The sequence below is a fragment of the Pseudoliparis swirei genome, chromosome 5, assembly GCF_029220125.1.
Source record: "Pseudoliparis swirei isolate HS2019 ecotype Mariana Trench chromosome 5, NWPU_hadal_v1, whole genome shotgun sequence".
NCBI classification, from domain to species: Eukaryota; Metazoa; Chordata; class Actinopteri; order Perciformes; family Liparidae; genus Pseudoliparis; species Pseudoliparis swirei.
Window position 1 is genome coordinate 21,048,475 of NC_079392.1, and position 21,077 is coordinate 21,069,551.

General features: G+C 41.3%; 1 protein-coding gene across 1 annotated transcript in view; it reads left to right on the forward strand.

Annotated features, from left to right (window-relative positions):
* Window positions 1-21,077, forward strand: part of faf1 (Fas (TNFRSF6) associated factor 1) — a 61,208-nt gene that overhangs the window by 862 nt on the left and 39,269 nt on the right. Inside the window, exons 2-7 of the mRNA XM_056414402.1 lie at window positions 1,805-1,873; window positions 4,622-4,668; window positions 7,215-7,480; window positions 7,592-7,683; window positions 8,276-8,367; window positions 17,170-17,275. Coding sequence (XP_056270377.1) covers window positions 1,805-1,873; window positions 4,622-4,668; window positions 7,215-7,480; window positions 7,592-7,683; window positions 8,276-8,367; window positions 17,170-17,275 — 672 coding nt within the window. The remainder of the gene's footprint in view (window positions 1-1,804; window positions 1,874-4,621; window positions 4,669-7,214; window positions 7,481-7,591; window positions 7,684-8,275; window positions 8,368-17,169; window positions 17,276-21,077) is intronic.

The window sequence follows — 21,077 nt, forward strand, 5'->3', positions numbered from 1 at the left end:
AATAAACACTTGGTCAATTAAGCATAGGCCTCGTCTTCGGCAGTGTCCCTCTCGTGGGGTTGGTATTGTAGCCGTGTGATTTGAATCAACAACACTCATCGTCATAATATTTGACAACGGCCCTGACCAGTGCAGGTTTACAAGCTTTCCATGATCTTCAGATGGGCCTCAACATATATATTGTGTAATTAGGCTGTTGACAAGTCCACCATGTCACATTTCTCAAAGCAAATTCATTGTTCCCCCCCCCCACCATACTCCCCTCTACATACAACCTACAGTTATTAACACAATAAGAAACATGCACTTCATATAATAGCTATACTATATCATACTAAAATCAAAAGCACAACAACATACATGCCAACTTCCACCAAAAAAGACATTCAAACTGAATACTCCAAGCCCACAAAAATACATTCAATACATATCTTTATTTTTGTTGCTATCACTTTAACGTTTTTATTCTTTCTTTAGTCAATGATTTTGACTGGGCAACATGCTCAGCCCTTGTTGCTCAAAGATTACATGAACATTTAATTATTTCACTGCTCTGTTTTACAAGAACAATGTTATAACAGTCTAAACAAACAGACAAACAGCAAGAGCAGCAATTGCTCAAAACACATGTTAAACATAATGATTTGACAATCCACAATCTAGACATTTAGCCATTGCATGAAACAAAGTCTGTCCTGGCAATTTTTACTTATTTACTTTGCGTTGGCATTCAAATTCTCAGTTTGTTGTCCTCTGGTGCAAACGTACTTTAAATTCTCACCTTAAACTTTCTTTTGATCTTTTAATTGTGGATGGCAGAGACATGCTACCTAAATGACATTATCACATCCTGGGTTTGACTTTTGTTGAGAATAAATAATGTCCATTAAAGAGCTAATAATCTAATCCTGAACCTGTCAATAGTCCTGTTTCCTGCCCTGAAAGCAAACAATTAATTTATTAATATTAATATGCGTACTTCAGGAAAGGCCTGTTTCTCTACTTGCTACTACAGTCTTTATATTGTAAAATAAAACGGACATGAAGCACAACCCTCCACTCTGGAGAGTCTGTCTCTGACAAAATATCCACAATCTAACCAATAACATTTAAATCAAAATTAGAATGATTTATAAGCTTTTTCTGCAAAGAAACATCAGGCAGCCTTTATCAATGTTTTAAATCATGTAATTATTTAAATGCAGAATAGCAGTTGCATCATTAACCTCCCTCATGCCAAATCACGCATTGTGTGGGTCCTTACCCCCGCTTCTGAAATGAATCAATGACTCAAGACCTCTAGTGTACTAATTTAATCATACATTTGGGTATTCCGTCTTTGGCACGGGTACAAATACACACCGTTTCTAAAAGGTGTGAACCACATAGCAGAAGATGTCAACTGCTCTGGAGTCCTTTTTTAAAGCAATTATTTGTGAAGGTTTCAATCTCTTGGCATTTTCGCACCTGCATGAGGGATAGCAGCTTTTTAACACTGCTTGTGCCAATATGTTGTCACTTTATGAAAGAGAATGTGTTTTGGTTCCGTCAGTTAAACTAGCACAAGGATCAGTCGAAAAATAGATAATCATGCCTTTGTTACACTTCAGGGTGTGTCACCACTTTAAATGTTTCTCTTATGGGTCGTATCATAGTAGGTACATTTCATTATTTATTGTCTGTATTGTGAACTTGTTTTTCTCTTATGTACAGGCGTAATAATTGTCTTATAAAACAAACCGCAGCATAACCTTGTACAATGGATTTCTCTCTTCTAATTCCTCTTTTTCTTTTCTTCTCACAGGCTTGCACTGGAATTGACAACATTGCAGAGGCAATCACTCTGTTAGAGCTTAATAACTGGGATTTAGTGGTAAGTTCATTAACTGTCGGCTTTGCCAGACAGACCTCGACTTCACCTAGAGTACAAGTTCAAGAGGGCAGTTATCAACCAATAACACACATTCTAATGGTTAGCGATTCTGTTCTGTGAAGCATCCTGGCCACCCACAATGCGGTGGCTGCGAGAGAGAGTGTGTCCTGAGAGGTGTGGTGGAGTGAATGTAGAGATGAGAGACACCCTCTGTGAGAGAGAACGTGTTCTGACAAGTTAGTATTAACTCATGATGAGTCTGAGTAAAGGAGCCCTTTATCGCGCAGTGCATATTGAAGGGGTCAGTCTATATTTAGACCTAGACTGGCATGAGTTCAAAGCAGGCAGTAGCAGCAGTCCAAGCAGTGGCAGGACAGACAGTGGGGCCTGGACTCACTGCCCCAGTCCATCCGATGACTTGCAATTTCACTGCAGTAGTTTTTGTAAACATTGAAAAACCCAATTTGCCTGTGGATGCGTGGGGTGTGGCTGCGGAGCAGGGTGGTTACATAAAAATATTTCAGTGACGCTCGTGAGCATTGTTCCCCTCAGGATATTGTTTATTGTTTATAGGTCAGATCCTCATCAGGCATCTCATCTTGTGATCAGTAAACAGTATACACATGCATTAGTTATGGCATTTGCTGTGAGATATACTGAATGCTAATGTTTTATCTCATAAAACATGAAGGTTTTATTCTTTTTTTATTTAAGGGGAGATTAACCGAGGCAAAACTATGCAATATAAAAGTAACTCAATTCACTCCTGCGGCTCATCTGTATGGTCACTATGCTCCAAAACAGCCATATTATGGCGACAATATAGCACATACATTCTTTCCTTCTCAACCTGGATACAAAGAGCACATCAGAGTGCTTTCCTCATGCTCTTCAATGCGTCAAAATAACTGTATCCTAGCGTTGGCTATCTCAACCATCCCACTTCAATCGTCTCCTTTGGTCTGAATTCTCATTGTAGTTCACAGATGAACTCCCAGCACGCCACTCGCACGGGGAATAACACCCTGATTAATTTTAAGCTAACTTAACTTTATGTATTCATGTGCTCCTGTAACTTTGTCTTCTCTAAAATGAATGGACTTTGATGGGCTAGACACTCTATTTTTCTGTAAATGAGCAAACTGTCACCTTCTTACAGGCATTTTTCAAAGCTCCAGTGGATGTTTTGATACCCAAATGATACTTGAAAAGAGATTTGACATAAATAGTGTTGTGAAGCTTAAAAACAAAAGCCTTTGTATTTTATGTAGCCTTTTACCCAAACCAGTTTGTACTGCTGAACATCATATTGTGGCTTTCCTCAACAAGTATGTTGACTTGCATGAAAAGTGTCACTAATTACAAAAACAATATATCTGTTCTCTTCCAGTAAGCTGTGACGAGCAATAATAGGACTCATCTAAATGGAATAAACAAGCAATGGAGAAGAAACCATGATACAACATTCATTAAAAACAGAAGATAAAGAAACAAAGGACTAATGTAAAAGAGCTGGGAAACTCAAGGATATTTTTACCTCGAGCAAAACAAACTTAATAAGTAGCAAAAGAGAATGCACCAGTTTGGAGCAATTTAAAAGCATGTGTCTGATTTAGTGTCCGTGCCGTTCATTTACTAACAGCTTAAAGGTGCCCCGAAGAGTTTTTGACCTCCGGCGCGGAAATGCATCAAGATATGCAACACATGTTGGGAAGAAGAAGACTGCGAGCAAGTGAATGTAATATGGGGAAGGAAGTGCAGTCACCTTTGTGTCTTGTTATAATTAAAGTATCAAAAAGACACAAAATATTGAGGGAGAAACACTGAACAGAATCATATCTTAAGTTTGTTTCCAAGAAATCTCCCCTGAACACCTCTTGCAGCAGGACGGGTCGCATTATCTTGTTGAAGATCCAGTGATGCGTCCAATATCACCTTGGATACAGACCATCAATGCTTTATTAGTTTGTCTTCCATTGTTAGTGGTCGAACCTTTTGCTACTCTATATTTATTTCGTTCAAAAGGGGGATATGATTCAGCCAGTACATACCGACTTACTTCATTTAGCTTGTCTTTGCAGTGACGAATAGTGAGTGTTCGAGTGAAATCCAATCAATTGTCCATCTCAACAAAGGCTCAGTGCAAAGCGGTTGTTGTTGTCATGTTTGTCCTTTCAGCTCTCTTTTTCTGACCAGCCACCCTATTTGAATATTTCATCGTTCCGTCACATTTTGTTCGGTTAATTTGAAACCTCTGCAGACAGCAAATATAACATACCCTCTGACCCTTTGACAAGCATCTTGTTTGTCGTACAGTGTTCTGAATAATCCCCGAAATACACTTACATTATTTATTACACGTGACAATTGAGTTGTGCCTTTGCATAAACAAAAAAGCTTTCCATGACCAAATATATTTATTTACTTATTGTTAGGTTTGGAAATGGAGTGCAGTTCTCAGACTTACTTTCAGGATACCTGTATAGAAAAATATGCTGCAGTATCTGCCAGTTTCTTTCAAGAATGCTCCTTGTGTCTGAGCTGTTATTTTATTATATCATATAATATGTGTGTTTGTCATCCTTTAGTTTACTGATTTAAAGTTGGCTTGAACTTTATGTATCCCAGTGAACAGTCACCTGTTTTCCGTAGAAAAGACTTGGGAATTTACACATCACATCACAGAAACTTCAACTAAGAAAATGGTATTATATTCTGTTGTATAATTGACCTCTTCTTTCATTACAGGCAGCCATCAATGGAGTGATACCACAGGAGAATGGGATTTTACAAAGGTAATAACCATGTTGCTACACATTTGTTGCAAATCAGAGGACACGGATGAAATGCTCCCTGATCTTGCATGATCATTTATGACTTTTCCAATGCACTGTGGTTCTTTCTGTGGTCTCACGAGAATAATCAATGATCATGACAATGCCAAGGAAATATGAATGGTTGGTCTGGCGGTGGGGAGACACGTCACTAAGGAATATCCGTGCATGTACAATCAATATTAGCATGCAATGCTGTAAATGTGAAACCAAAGCCGAAATGCATTAGCAGGGAATGTAATTCCATGTTTCCATGAGCTTGGGTTTTGCCACGATCACAGTGGGTTTAGTTTGTACACCACCTCACGAGTGCAGAACTGATGAGAATACATTTACTGTATCACCACTTCAATGGTGAAACGCAGCATTATTCATATCCAGCAAATAACACCAATTTAGATGCTACTGAGTTGGGGGTCATTGCTCCTGCCATGGCTTTTATTCTGAAGTTTAATAGAGGAATAATATAAAAGGCTGCAACTGAAAGAAATCCGATATATTTTGCGTTCACACTTGTGCGCATGCATGCATCCATGTCCTCCGGTGTGCTTCAGGCCCTTCGGCCATGAGAATATTGCTGGTCTTTCTCAAGGGCACAAGTTGCTGTGAATGGCAGTGTGACCAGCAGCCAACACATTTACTAAGTGGCTGGCACTGGTTTGAGTCGGCTGGCGTTGCCCAGTAAACAGACTCTGATGATGTGACCTGAGCTGGAGCCAGTTGGAGGAGACACCAACACTCCCATCTCAAACGCATTTCCTTCCTCCCCCGTGTCCTCTTTAGTAAGCAGATTGGGAATTATAAGAAGCCTGCATTGTTGATCAGTAACCAAAATTCCTCAGGCCACCAAAAATTATTTCCTGGTTGGACTTGATTAAAAACGCCAAATCCTGTGTGTAATTGCTTCACTGGCTTCCAGTTTGTCCACGGGTGAAGGGCTCAACGGCTCTCGGCTCTGGGACGCCTCCTGGACGACACAGCAGAACAGTGCCATCTATATGTGGGGCGTCATGGAATTACCCCAAAACAACAACAACAACAACAACAACGGACAATTTAACGGCCTCCAGTGTTCCTGTGCCAAGTTTAGGTTTTACTTGTCTTTTTTAATCTTGGATGCTTCGAAGAAGTGTAAGAGTCCTCTTTGCAAGATCTCTCTTGATTTTCTTTCGCTTCTTGGCGCAAAATATCAGCCTCACTTGTGTATCATCTATTTCCCAAAAATGCATGATTCTAGAAATGAGATGATGGTTGTCTTTCTTCTGCAAATACTGCTATATCCATAGTCCACGTATTTAGTTCTACTCATGGTATTACTTCCCTTGTGTATTTTTACAGCCAGTTTCCAGCTTTTGGATGGTTTCAGATGCTCTCATGTTACAAAGTGGGATTAACTTGTTTTTTCACATCCATTCACTTGTACGCAGGCTTTATATCAGATGCATCCATCCGCCTTTGAGAAGAAAATATCTGCAATGATCTTAGAACAAGTTATAGTTGTGTGATTTTAGTATAAGGTTATTAAATACCCTCATACCTTACTTTTCCTTTTTCTCAGTAACTATACTACCTCTCCATTCTAATTTCAGGAAAGATTTGAATCTTCAAATAACTGGTTTGTTTGTTACTGAGGTGGCTGCTGGAGGAGCCAGTTATAATGTTCTTTCATTCATGTGGGTTCATTTCCCACCCTATTTCCCTACTCTGTAGAGGTTTTGTGGCCGTTGACCGTCAGCCCACCTCGTGGGACAGTGCCCTCTCTAATGTGGTGGGCCAGTTAAATACGGCCTTTGTTCGAAAGCCCGAGTCTGGCACTCGGCTCTTGCGAGACGGTTGCTGCTTACACTTAAGGAACAAAGGGCACACTTTGTTCATGGACCGGAGACAAAAAGACAATATTTACTGTGTTGTGTGAAACATGGGGTGTACACTGAGCAAGCAGCAAAGAGAAAAGCATTAAAGAGATATGGTAGAGAAAGGTGGGTCTGAAAGTGATTGTATTTAAGTCTATTGGAAAATGATGCTACTTCTGACTTGATTTATTACTCAGTAAACATTAATTTATGGTCTAAATCGCAGTTTTCAAGTCTTCCTCAATACAGCATGATGTTCATTTCATAAATGATGAAGCCGGGTATTTCTTTAGGGACGGGGCTACCTTAACATGTTGCTACTATGGCATTGTACGGTCTGTGTTCTCGTCTTAGGTTGCCTAAAAAATGGCTTATTCAGCGTTCGGTTGTACAACGGCCAAAAAGCCGAATTTCAGGCTTCAGAATGTCTGTCCTCAAACCAATGTGTGGCGTCCACTTCTCTGATACAGTCTATGGTAGAGACGAGGACACAGATACGTTTGATGTTGCCACAAATATAAATATTTATTTCTGATGGCTTCTGTTATGTTTTTGAAGTTTCTTCTGTGCACATTTTAGTGTCATGAAAGACCCTGGGATATGAACTCGGCAGTCCTCTTCGACACCATCACTAACCCTGTCACCTCTGTGCAGTAACTTTTCCAGTGAGGCGAGCCAGTCCGGCATGTTCGAACCTCCTAGCCAATCAGAAGCAGCCGACGCAGCAGCAGGAGGTTCAGTTCCTCCCCCCTCCTCTTCGTCTTCATCCTCTTCTCCTGCATCGTCCTCGACTTCAGCTTTTTGCCCCGTCAACCCCTCCTCCCGACACATTGTAGAGCGCCAGCCCCGGATGCTCAACTTCAAGGTGGAGTACCGGCAGCGCACTATAGAGCTGGTACTGGAGGAAGGCAGCACAGTCGGTGAGCACCACACACACACTGATACAAATATTGTATACAACACTCCACATATCATATTGTCTCCGTGCATAATATATATATATATAAATGTGGCATCAATTTAATTTACAGGAGAAATCAAAAAAATCCTTGAGGCAGATCTTGGGATCCCAGTATCCAAAATGCAGCTGAAGGGATGGAAGAGTGGAGATGTATCCGACAGTGTGAGTTAACAGACCCTTTAAAAAAACAAGCAATGTAGCACAAAGAGAAGAGGGGAAAAAAGCACCGGTGATATGAGTTTATCTTTTCTTACCTTTGTTTTGTTTTTTTCAATTTTACTGCGTGTTCTGTACCTCAACGATTACATTTTCCAATTTCAGTTGCAAGGATTAGAACACAGCATAAAAACATTGTTGTAATGTTGTTATCCAAGACATCTAATAAGCATGAGTGTGTTCATGTGAAGCCTCTGTGGCCAAGTGGAGATCACACCACTGGTCGCCACAGCCTTGCTCGGGTCACTAAGCTCTTGCCAACATTAGTCTTGCAAACAGGCCTGTTTCCTACCCCTACAACTATTTTCTGTTCCTCAAACTATATTCTCACCTAAAACCTAGTCATAATATTGTGTGTAGCTAAATATAATAATCTGGAGATGAATGAAGTATGCATTCTAATGAAGTTAGCACAAGTATATTTCCTTTATAAATCATTATCTTTACAGCTATAAGTACTTTCTTGTTAGTATAACTATTTTGAAGTTGTATCTCTCTCTGTGTGTGTGTGTGTGTGTGTGTGTGTGTGTGTGATCAGACGGTGATGAGAAGTTTACACCTGCCCAAGAACAACAGCCTGTATGTCCTGACTCCAGATATCGCTCCTACTGCCAGCACCAGCAAAAACAGGTATTAAGCTTAGTATTAAGCACTCTCTTCTTATTATTAGTAATTTCACAATAAATCCTCTTCCCATCCTAGTACACTGTCACTAGTAACTATGAAATACTCCTGGTGGTGGTATGAGTGTAGTACACAACAGCAAACACCAGGTGGCAGTCTATTTCCAGTTATGAAGATGTGTCCAGAGTTCAGCTAGCAAACACCATTTCCATTGGTATATTAGGAGACATTTGACCTGCTGCTGCACATTCATTTTCTCACGTCCATTATGACATTTTGAGAGGGACAACTATCGCCGCAATTTCTGTTGTGTAAATAATAATTTCCCCTCCCATCTTTGTTTCTTTCAGCCTGATATTGTTGCTTGGTTCTGGTTGTTTCCCATCGTACTCTTCATGGACTGTGTATATGATATTCACACTTCATCTATTATTTATTGCACATTTATTTTCAAAACACCCAAGTGTTACTTTAGTGATGGTACCGAGTGGCAATAGAGATTTGTTGTTTGTGTTCTTCGTGTTCATTTCTGAGTATTAGTAACCTTTACTTCTGAAATGTCAGCCTTGCAGTGTAAAGCCAAAGCGGTAATACAATCACAGGTGGCAGCTGAACATGTGCTTGTCCTTTTCATTAGTGTAAGGTTAACATCATCTAAAGAAGTCACATCTCTCCCTTCATTTCACCTGCGTATTATAGGGAGTCCAAGAACTTTGGATTTTTAATTTAGGAATAAGTGTATTGGATTTACAATCTCAACCTTAAGATCAATGATGTGATTCCTGACATACCTTTTGGAGAAAAAGAAGATATCCTCTCCAAGTCTTTTTACATTTTACACATTACGGAAGCTAATTCAGGCATTAGATAGGATATTTTATTATCCACGGATGATATCATTTTACTGGCTGAATTTGACCTACAAAATATGTTGACTGGTTAGTTTGTAATGTTATGTCGAGATTAGTAATAAATCAAAGCAACATTTAAATAATGCATTTCAGAAAGAATGGTATTGTAATGAGTAAAAAAAAAATAGTTTAGTCTTGTATCTCTTGATGGATGTATGACTTTCCTTTCCTGACTCTAGACGCTTTTGTTGCACAGTTTCTATTCTATGAGCCATTGAGGTATTCCAAAATATTCAGCAGTAAAACTGATTGTGTGAGCTGTGTGAGTGCCATTACCATTTTATACTGTATTAATTATGATGATTTCAGAGGGATCCATTAGATGGCCTGACAAAACTCTGAAATAATATTGTTTACAGATTAGCAAGAATTGGAATGGCCGTTACATTTTTAAGGTGACTAACTTTCTCTCAAAAGAAGGCAAGATGGATAATTTGATAAGCAATTGTATTTATTTCTCCTGAACGATGAAGTATATGTTTTTTGTCAGTGATTTATTAGTTTTGTTATAGATGGTGATATGCAGCACTCTGGTCATGGCTTGAATTAATTGACTGTTTTGTAGGCGCATGTACACTGGGCATAGTTATGTGTGACACAATAATAAACATTATATTGTATCATTCATTCTATATGACGAATGATCAGGGGAGATTTTGTTTTCAGTTTAAAGGCTGAATGAAAACATCCTGATAAAACATTGAATGGCACATTTTGGTATACCATTCTGTGATTTCCAGTTTTACCAGTCTCACTTGGAAATAAGGAAACGGTACAATCTAAAATAGGCTCATAATAATGAATGTTTTCATAATTTTCCGTCGCACTTGTCTCTAGTACGTTTTCTTAGAGTTGTTTATGGTCTCACTTAGGATGGCCCTTGTTTGTTTGTTGACGGTGGATTCTAAATTAATATTGTACTGTAACTCTCCCCACATTTCCCCATGTTAGCAGCCAAATAAGCATCCTCATGTCACCAGAACACTTGTAAAAGAAGTCATTTGGCAGTTTGCCGCTTTGCCTGCTAGTTAGGCTAAGTGGTAGTTATATTGTGTTGGCAGCTAATGGCCCTCATCTCCCCAGTCTTCCCTCCCTCTCCTCGTCTTCTCACTCCCCCACTTACTGCTGTGTCTTTTTAGCAGCGCCGTTGCTATTTTTCCAAGTGTTATCGATATCATTTTGGGTGTCAGGAGCTCATTATTCTGTGTCAGCTATTTTGGTGGAGGACAGTTGGGGCTGAATAGAGTGGGTGGGCTCCTGTGTGTATGCACATGCATTTGTGTCTGTGAGTGTGTGTGTGTGTGTGTGTGTGTGTGCGTGTGGTGACTATGCTGTCATACTGGGAGAGGATAGGTGACAGATCACAGAGTAGGAGGGGGTGCAGTCTCCTGCAGTGGGACCAGGCAAGCTGTTAGCTTGCAGTAAAAATAAACTGTGGTCACACTGTACATCCACAGTAAGTGCAGTGTGTGCACATTTGTTGCAGTAGATTGAGCCCGGTGCCAGTAAAGGCTTCAGCCCAGAGTTTGCAGGGAGGGACGCACACATTATTCCAACTCATGGTCCCAATGTGTCACTATCTACTTATTATTAGGGAACCAAATTACTGTGCTTTAAATTACAACTCCACTTATTAATCACAGATGTAGAACTCTTTCTAATAGGGTTATTTCATTGCACTTAAATAAGTGTTCCACTCTCAGTGATGCTCAAAGTCGAGTCTGTGAGACACATTGTCTCTTTCTATTGTCTCATTATAGAGGGCAATTGAGTTAGAGATTTTTGCATGTCTGGTTCCCTCCTCTCAAAGTCAATGGGTTTTGTCAATTGGTTTTTGGTCAGATGCATAAAATTAAGTCTGTGGTCAACACAATCTTAAGAGATTTTAAAGTTGTATTCGACGATATAAGATGCATCAGTAGATGACTAAATGTCTTACAATCGGGAGTTGCCTACAAGTGGCCAAATAAGTCTACAACACATCATCATGCAGACCAAACTGCCTTCACAGCCTCCACGTGTATACTTGTGCTCCTGCGGTGTAGTTTTATTCAGGGTTTCTACGCAGTATGGGAAAATATGGAATTAGTTCTGAATATTTTCTAGGTAATGGCATGTAAAAAAAAATAGGGTATGGAATAGTATTTGTGTTTCCAGACTATTGCCTCTATCCTGTTTTGTAAATGATAAAATATGATGTATGTATATATATATATATAAAAAATATATTGCTCCGTTAGTCCATGTCGAAGTGTCCTTGGGCCTGACGCTTAACCCCAAAATTGCTCCTATAGGCTGTGTAAGCAGTATATGAACAGGGTTTTTCCTGGGTCAAAATGGGTCTTCGGTGCTCCCAAAAAAAAAATATTTCGACTTACTATCTCATAATTATTTCGACACTATCTCATAATTATGAGTTAGTTAAGTCATAATTATGAGATAGTATCTCATAATTATGACTGACAGGATCTTAATTTTTTTATCACAGTGGCGGAAACGGGCTTCCATAGTAAATACATTTATATAGCACCTCAAACATTAAAGAAATTACAGATTTCTTTAAACTTTTAGGACTTTTACTTTGAAAAATTTCCAAATTGATACATTAAAATTGTTTGATTGCTATTGTAGGGGATTTCAGATATGTATGGAACACATCTGCATTATTCATTTCCTGGAACTCTTGGGGAGATCTATATACAGGACTTTTTTAAACTTATTTTTATAAACTCTTCCTTGGTACAGTAAAAATGTTTTAATGTTAGCATAATTTAAGCTAAATCTCAGAAACGATCTCTAAAGATACAAAATCAGTTCATTGTTTACTTTTATATGTTCGTGTATGATTTGTCGACATCTTATTTTGATAAACGGATGTTGTTTCACGTGGTTCTTTCCGCTAACTTTGCAAAACCGGATGCTGTCACATAAATCCTTCCGCTAACGTTATCAAAACCCTCGCGCGCTCCCGATGGAATGTGTTTACCGTGAACATCAGTCTATAGGGGCAGACATGTGAGAGTCGGCTGAGTTGACCCAGTGATTCAACTCGGGGGACGGGGACGCCGCTCGGTGCGTGAGGATCCCCTCGCTGACCTCTCACTCTGCGGCCCTCGCCGGGCGCATCGTCTCCGTTGCGGTGCGCGGCGATTGAAACGTCTGATAGTTCTCGCAGATGTTACGTCATCTGATCGGCCAAGTTTGATACGCCGTTTTGAGAGCGCCGATCAAAACCGATAATGGGAATATTGGCCGATATGGATCGGCGCCGATCAGATCGGTGCATCCCTATATAGTCCAGGTGTATTCGTGCACGTCGGGCTGTTGAGTGATCAGCAGCTGGCCGCTCTGTCCATTCGCGCACCTCACAGTTGCGTATTGACCAGACAAGAAGACACGCTTATTAACTCGATTACTATTGATCAAAACAGACTTGACTGTAGCCGACTTGAAACATATAATTGAGAACATATTCGCTGACATGCACGTGATGAACACAGTTTTTGTTGTTTTTGTTTTTTTCATCGTGGACTTTTTTTGCCTTAGGCGCTCGGGAAAACGGCGTAGGCGCGCGCCCAAATGTTCTCTATGCAGGAAAAACCCTGATGAATGATTAGATAGTCCTGATGTCTGTGAATGATGTCATGTAGTGTTAAAGCGCGTCGAGTGGTCACAAGACTAGAAAAGACATTTACCATTTACCATGACCCAATGTGAGACTTGTTTAGACAGCAGATCTGACATCCCACTCAAGATTGTTCCCACATGACTTCATTGTTACTCATAGATCCTTTGTTTTTCTTTTTTTCTTCATTAACCAACTGCACTGCACTGTTGTTTTTTTCTGAACATATTGACACCAAAGAAGTCAAACACTCTCCGTTTCCCCACAGGTTTGCGTAATTAAGTTTAGGCTCTCATTTTTTGGAAGAGACGCACAGAAATAAAGCCGGTCTGCATGAAAAAAACTTATTTAGCAGAACCCATAAGAAAGCTATTTTTATATGGGTTACAGTGTAAGAGACAGCAATTCATGGCTGGTGTGATTATTAACTATTATTAATTAACCACATTAGTGCTACTGGGGTTTATTATCTAGAAGTGCAATACAACTATTAGGAATTATGGGTTGAATATGGAAAGGCCCAAGAACATATATATATATATATAGACGCATAGTTATTATTACTATTTATAAAAGCAATGTTGTGGCGACTAATGCAAGAACCAATATTCTCAGTTAAAATTGTAATCTTAAAATGTATGCTTTGTAGTAAGGCACTACCACTGTCTGCTATATAACTTTATTTGCTCGTTTGTAGTTTCAGATATTCACCCACATTTTATTTCACATTATTTGCTTCAAATTGTTGCTGAGTAAAAATGCAAATATGCCACGAATGGTAATATCTCTGGCAATTACTTTGTAGGGCTTGGCTCATGCAGCACACACACCTAAACCAAACGGACTGATTAAACAGTGCTCCACTGTCATTACGATTCCGCTGAGTAAACCTCTCTTAGTTGTCTTGTTTGATTAGAAATAAATCTTGAGGCTTTGGGAGATTTTCCACTGAGCACCAATCCATCTCAGGTAGTTATTTAGTTAGCGATGTGATGTGCAGTTCGTACTGCAGTGTCAACGGCCGGCCTAAAGAAGGTCTTTCTCTGTGGCCATGTTGATGACTGTCTGTGAATACAAGAGGGTGTTGAGGAGGACCTCATCTCTTGCATAAATGATGACGGCCTGATGAATATTTCAACGGAGCCTGTTTCCTTCCTCGTTTATTCTCCGCTCTGCTCTCAGGAAGCATGTTTGCCAAGGAAAGGTTATTTTAATTTGAACTCTCCAATAATTTTTAAATTGCAAAAATGATTCATTAGGTTTTGTGTGTTTTTATTGCGGCTTCCTTTCCCTCCCTCACATCTCTTGGTCTGTGCGTCAGCTATCCAGTAGCAGATTCACAGATGCTTTGAGGTAAGGTAGCTAGCTGGTTAGCTAGAGCAGCTCTGTTAGCATGCTGATTAACGTTGGAACGAGATGGCAGAACGAAACCGAGCACGGCCTGAACGGTTTCGCGTCCTTCTGCTTTGTTGTGGATGCAAAATGTGGAGGAGGTAAGATGACCTTGTGTGTACTTCATGACCTCCCATGTGCAAATTAGAGGGAACAGCTCACCTGGTCAGTGTGTCTCTAATCAGATAAAACAATGTGAGTGTGTGTGTGTGTGCGGGTATTTGTGTTTTACAGGCACATGCCATAATTTGTGTGTGTGTGTGTTCCTCTGTGTCTGGCAGTGCTAGTTTAATAAGGTCTAGAGTCTGCTCTGTGCCGTGGGGACTCCCAGCTTAGGCGACGGGCTTACCTCAGAATGAAACCAATCTGTTTCGCCTGCTCTTCTCCCCTGCAAAACGCTCCATTTTCTCTGTCCATAAAGTTAAATGACATTTTCCTCCCGGCACCCTTATGCCATGTCAAGTACCTCCGAGAGATGTCTCGGGCCGACCTGGATGTGACAAGTGTGTGTGTGTGTTGAGCGAGAAGGAGACCTCTGACGGCAGAAGCAAACACGGAGACGTCCACATTCCAACCCTGTACTGCTTGAAGGGCCCGCTGCCTTCAGATGACAGCTGCTTTGAAAACATCAGTGGGGAAAGCAGTGGAGATATTGGACTTGAAATGCCGGTGTTTTGTTTATATTAACCTGCAAGCCTCTCCAGACAGATGGCACGTTTCCCCGCTCTGAATGCATTTTATATTCTGACTAATTATATTTGTACTAATGGAGCACAGCGAGTGATCTGATTTCTTTTCAAAGTAAATCTTGGAACAGAACTCCACCCACACACTCACCAAATGGCTCGACGGTCTGCCATGAATGACTGCTAAGATGTTCCTTCTTTGCTTGGAAGGACAGAGTAACACTTCCACTCAGTTTACCCTCTATCTCTGTCTATTTAGGAGTCTAGCTGCCTGCCAGCAGTAGCTCGGGACTGTGTCCAAACATAATCATGATATTAGCTAGATCCTTATTTATGTGTCCCTACCCCTTCCATTTTTCTCACTCTGCCTCACACACGCATGCACACACACACACATCTCTCTCACCCTTCTGCTCAGCCCTATTACATATGCATCCATCCTTCCCACTCCACACATTTCCAATCTTCCCCAGTTAGCTACAACAAACATTACATTTACATATTGATTTCGTAGTTTTAGTCAATGTAAATATGCTGTCATTACAGTAAATTTGAGCTTCTGTTAACATAAGCTCGTCCAGATCTGTGCAGATTAAGTGTGTGATTGCATAATTAATGTGTGCGCTACATATTAATTCCCCCATCCCTCTCTTTCTCTCAACTCTTCCTCCTCTCCTTGGGTTCTGAGCCCTGATTAAGTGCCTGCTTCGGCCCTTAAGCCTCCCATTGATATTCAGCCGCACAGACCCAGCGTTTGCTCAAAACGCTACTTAACCTCACAGCTTATTGTAAATGAAGCTTCCAAAAGTTGATTCCCCCACCACCTCCTCTCTACGTGAAGCACACAAAGTGTCTGCGTTTGCGTCGTTCACAGCGTCTCTGTCACAGCTGTAAGCTGCTGGGCGAGCTGCGGTGCCAGTCCAAAAAGTCTGACCCCTCAGGGCCTCTTGAACAGATCATGTCTTCACTGCCAGGTCTGCTCACAATGAGATCAGCATATGGCATCCTCTGTGAGAGTGGGAACGTCTCAGACCAGTGGTTACCTGTAAACAGCATTTGTCTGCATTTGTATTCGCCCACCAGTGAATGTTGTTTATGCTTTGAGGGGAAAGATATAATTATTGCAATTTTTAACGCATTGTTAAAATGTAATATTTAGATTTATTGTTTGATCTTTTAGGTGTCCGATTACTCATGTAGCTGGACGTGAGATCCAATGTTATTTTAAATTGGTTTTATTCGTTTTTAACAGTACTCGTGTGAGTTTATCTCCACTTTCAGTGTTATTATTTAATGTTCACATTGTAATACTATGAATTTTAATTAAAATCGAGGAATATTTCAAAATAAAACAGCTGCCGATAGAGATTGAATCTTTAGGTTTCTGATGCAGCTTACAGGAGCCTGTAATTGAAATGAACTAATATATTTGAATTGATATAAGTACTATCACTATACAGTCAAGCTAGACAGGCAGAGAAGTACAGCAGTAATACAAGAGTTAACCAGCAGCATCTGCTAAAGAGGTTTGCCTTGATGCAAAATAAATATTTTCATCATTTGCTTCTTTGGCTTGAGAATGAAAGTAGTTGCTGGTCCCTTATGTTCATAATTGTCTACACTCTGTAACAAAAGAAAAAAAGCCAGTAAACTCGGTCAACAACCTTACGACAGCCTGCTGTGTGGTCACTTTGGGCCACTGTAAGTCGCAGTAAAAACTTTTACAGCATCTGTGTTTTGTATTTAGGAAGGTGCTGTAGGCCCTCCTGTGTTTATTTCATAAGAGCTGCCAGGTTTGTTAGCGATACGGCAGGATAATGGACTGCATGCTGTTACTGTGCAGGTGGTCATGGCTGTGGTGGCCTGCTGAGTGAAGCACTGGCCAGGCTTGTTAAGACACAACCAGTGAAGTGGGCGACTCACCCCCAGGGGAGGCACCCACCTCCCTGTGGGCCAGCAGGCTACAACCAGTTGACAAGTTTCAACGTGCCCTTTTTACTGAGTGACTCTTACTGATGATGTTCATCATTTTTTTGCCCTCTTCTTTTTCTCACTCTTATGTCATTTTTTATGCCGGGCCTTTTTTTTCTTCCATATTCCTTTTCTGCATCAAATTATATTATTTCTTTTTTTCTTCTCTCTCCTACTGTGTTCATCCCTATTTCTTACTATTATATATGTTTTCCTCATTTAGTGATCTCCAGGAGTCGTTAAACCAGAACTTCCTGTTGGTCATCAGCCACCGTGAGGCCCAGAGGGACTACAGTCTCAACTTCCCCGGCTCCAGAACCATACAGGAGGTATGACACCAGCATGCACACAGACACAGACCATACTGGACACCAGACTCACTCTATATGCCTCAGACACTCCACAGCGCTCAGTAACTCACCCACAGACTCTCACACATAAATAATATTATTGTACCTGAGTCGAGTTTCCCATAACACCGCTTTCATTCCATTTGCCAAACATTGCTAGTCTATCTTAGCCATCGATTCATTATTCATCACAAATGATCACATTTCCGAGCACATAATTACTCTCACAGCTGCAGTCTGGTACAACCCCCTCTTTTTCTCCCCACTCCCCCTACACGGCATCTTTCTCCCCGTCTCTCAGCAGTCTGGGAGGCGATTTAAAGACTGAACATTGTTTGATCTAGGCATGCGGGAGCAATGGAAAGAGACAGAGTACCATTAGTTTTCCTCATCTGAAACTAAACAGTAGATTCGGCGGCCTATGAAATATTTATAGTAACTCATACTGGACCCAGTGTGAAGGCAGTGCGCCTCGTTGTCCGTCGGTTATTACTCTCACAGCTGCGAATGGATTTGAGGAGCATGAAAATATATATATGTGTGTGCTTGCCTATGTAGATGAGTAAGTGTGTGCGTGTCTGTGTCAATGTTTGGTCCCTTGTGAGTTCAGATCAGCAATCCCTTGGAGACACACATATATACACACACACACACACACACATAAATATATATATATATATATATATAAAGACCTGAGCAGGCATTTGTTGTTCACAGTGGATAAATTGCCACAGGTGAAAGGAAATAAGGTCCTATAAGACTGAACAGGTAAAACAGCTAAATGTTTTCAATTCAGTTTATTTTGTATAGCCCTTTATCACAAAACACAATCTGTACATAAACGGCATCCCTGTCCTAGGACCTCACATTGAATCAGGAAAAAACTCCCAAGAAATAGAAAAACCCTTTCACAGGGAAAAAGAAAGAAATCCCTCTTTTGATTTTACCTCTCATGTTAAGTAATCATTTTTTTCCAAGAAAACATTTATGGGGTTGGAAATTTCAGTGGTTGGCTGTTTTCATTCATGTTGCAGCTTCATGTCATTTTTCATTTCGGGTTTGTCGTTTTGTTTTCCTCTTTATGGTTTTACATGCAGCTCATTATTTACTTTCAGGCTGCAATGAAAGGTGTTTCTCCCAAGTTTATTTTTTGCTCACTGCAACCGATAAAGTTTGAGCCTGGCTCCTCGGTACGGGTGAAGATTACACTCATAATAATCAGGCTACTTGCAGGGCTTGTAATGGTGCTAATTGAACAGATTAGTACAACCAACATATGAACTGGATGAGGCAGCTTGCCTCCCTGGTTTCCTCCCTCTCCTCCATCGCTCTTTTCCTTTTCCCCTCCCTCCGTCATCTCTCTCTTTCTCTCTCACCCTTTTCTCAGGCAGATGGTTTTGATGAGCACCCACTGTGAACCTTAAGTGTTTCTGCTGGGATTACAAACACTGGGGAGGGGTCCCTGTAGTGTGGGAGGGGGGAACCATGGACACAGAAAGGAGGCAAAGGCCTGTTGGCTTGGTGGGGGTGCTGTAAGAGGCCATAGGGGATGGAGAAGGGACAATGTGGGCTTAAACAGGCCTCCATGTCGTGGTCTTTTCCTTACGCATGCTTGTCTTTAGGCATCTCGAGGCCCCCTGCAGTGAAAATGAGGCCCAGAACTTTAACCTGCAAAGATCTGGACTTTGTTTGCCCCATGTTGACCATGCTCTTTATATATTTACTCTTTAGCCAGGGAACGGGCTTCTTTCTTCCTCTTTTATACTGTAAAGTCAATGTGCTAAGAAATAATGCCATTAAACCACGTGTGCACACGATGTAGGCACCGATTCAAGAGGTTCAGTAGCCGGTGTGGAGAGCTACAGGTGCCCCCACTGTCGGCAAAGGCAGTTAAAAAGTAGCCGTGGATGACCTTTGTGAAGCTGCTTTGGAGAAAACGTGTGATGCTCACGTGCTAGTTTACGATTTTACATTTTTTTTAATGAAAACAATAATAACAGAAACAAACAAGAGGGTGAGTGTATTTCTGTCACCATACGAAGAATGAAACAAAGAAGTAACACCATCTTCAGCCAGCCTGACTCTCCTTTCTGCTCATACTGTGTCCACTCACACACGCACATGGACTCCACTACTGTGCACCTTTCTCCCCCCTTTCTTCCCTTTGTCTTAGCAGAAGACTAGCCGATGGGCTCTGCTTGTGCATATCAATAGGGATAGACTCCCATCTTCTTGTTTGTCTTTGCCAAAGGCTCTTGCTTTGCCTTGTGGCTCTCAGGGAACTGCCCTTGCCCCTCCCTTTCTTTTCCTTCTTTCTCCCAGTGTCCCTTCTCTACCTTCTTCTTTCTCTATATCTAGAGCACAGGGCTGTGTAGACTCTGATTGGCATTACCAGACAAGAGTGTGGGGGTAAGTTGCTGGCTAGCTTCTGAGCTAAGCTGGAGAGCAAATGTTTGCCAGGGAAGTAGAGGGGTAGAATAGGGATGGCTGCTTGTTTCGGGTTGTCCGTGACCAGACCAGTTGTCCTGGGGATTTCCCTCCTCGACCGCCCCCCGGGGCTGGGCCTGGGCCCCATCTCTACTCCGCAGCTGGGAGACATATAGGAACCAAATGCAGACAGAGCGACAGAGCTGAGAAAAGGAAGGTTGGATCGGAAAAAAAAAGGAATGAAAGAAAGGCATCTGGTGCCTAAGGGAGGCGAAGAAAGAGAGCGAGAGAGAGCTTGTGACTGTTTAACGGAAACCTTTCCTTCTCTTTGATTTGCTTCCAGCCAGGGATTATAGGCAATTGGCATTTACAATGATTGGATCATTAATTTTGCCTCGAGGCATATTGCCCAGCAGCTCAACACCACAGCCAGTCTCATGTCGTGTATAACTTGCTCATACACCCCAGCTTCATCTCAACAGGAACAGCATCACACAAAACAGCTGTGCTGCATTTGTCACCAAGACTTTGACTTATATCCTGCTCTGCTCTGTGAAAGACATTTCCTTTTACATTTGAGCTTCTGTATGTCCAAGTCAGGTTGATGGATGCTTTTCATCATTGGTGCCATGCTCTGCTTAACACAGCCCAGTGGCATATAATGGCATTCCATCAACACTCCTTTGTTTTAGGTCAAACACGTGGGAATAGTAAGTAAAATCTGCTTTTTAAAATGAGTCACTCAGAGTCTGATGAAATATAATTGTTTTAATTTGTTGCGGTCTCACTTCTCAGTGAGATGTCTGTTTTGGCAGACAGGGGGCAGCATTAGACAGTATTGGTCCTGGTGCACAGGCCATGCTTTGTAACTGAGGGCTGCTGTAGAAACGTCAGCTACCTGGAGAAGCCAGAGCAAGGCATTGTGTCACTCTGTTGTTCTGCTGGCTTGTTCTAAAGGACTTTAGTTCTCTTTGATACGGTCCGATTCTCATCAGAGCGCCATACTTGTTTTCAAATAGTAAGAGAAGACCTGTGAGTGTCTGCATATTCTGGTGGTGTCGTTTCAGGTGGGCACGCCTGGTGTGTAGCTGTGTTTTCTTTCCGTGTTGAGATCAGGTTGTCCTATGCCAGGTGCCTTTCACTGTCTGACTCCACCCCCCCCCCCCACACACACACACACACACACTACTCCACCTCTCACCTTCATTCTCTCTGTGGTGGGTGTTAGTTTGTTGTTTCTCTGATGCTGCTTTAACCCCTGACTGCAGCCTCTTCATTACTAGTGTTTATGCCTCTCCTTTCCTCCCTTTTCCCCTCTATTCATCGGCTGGCCAGCCGGTCAGTCAAATCCCTG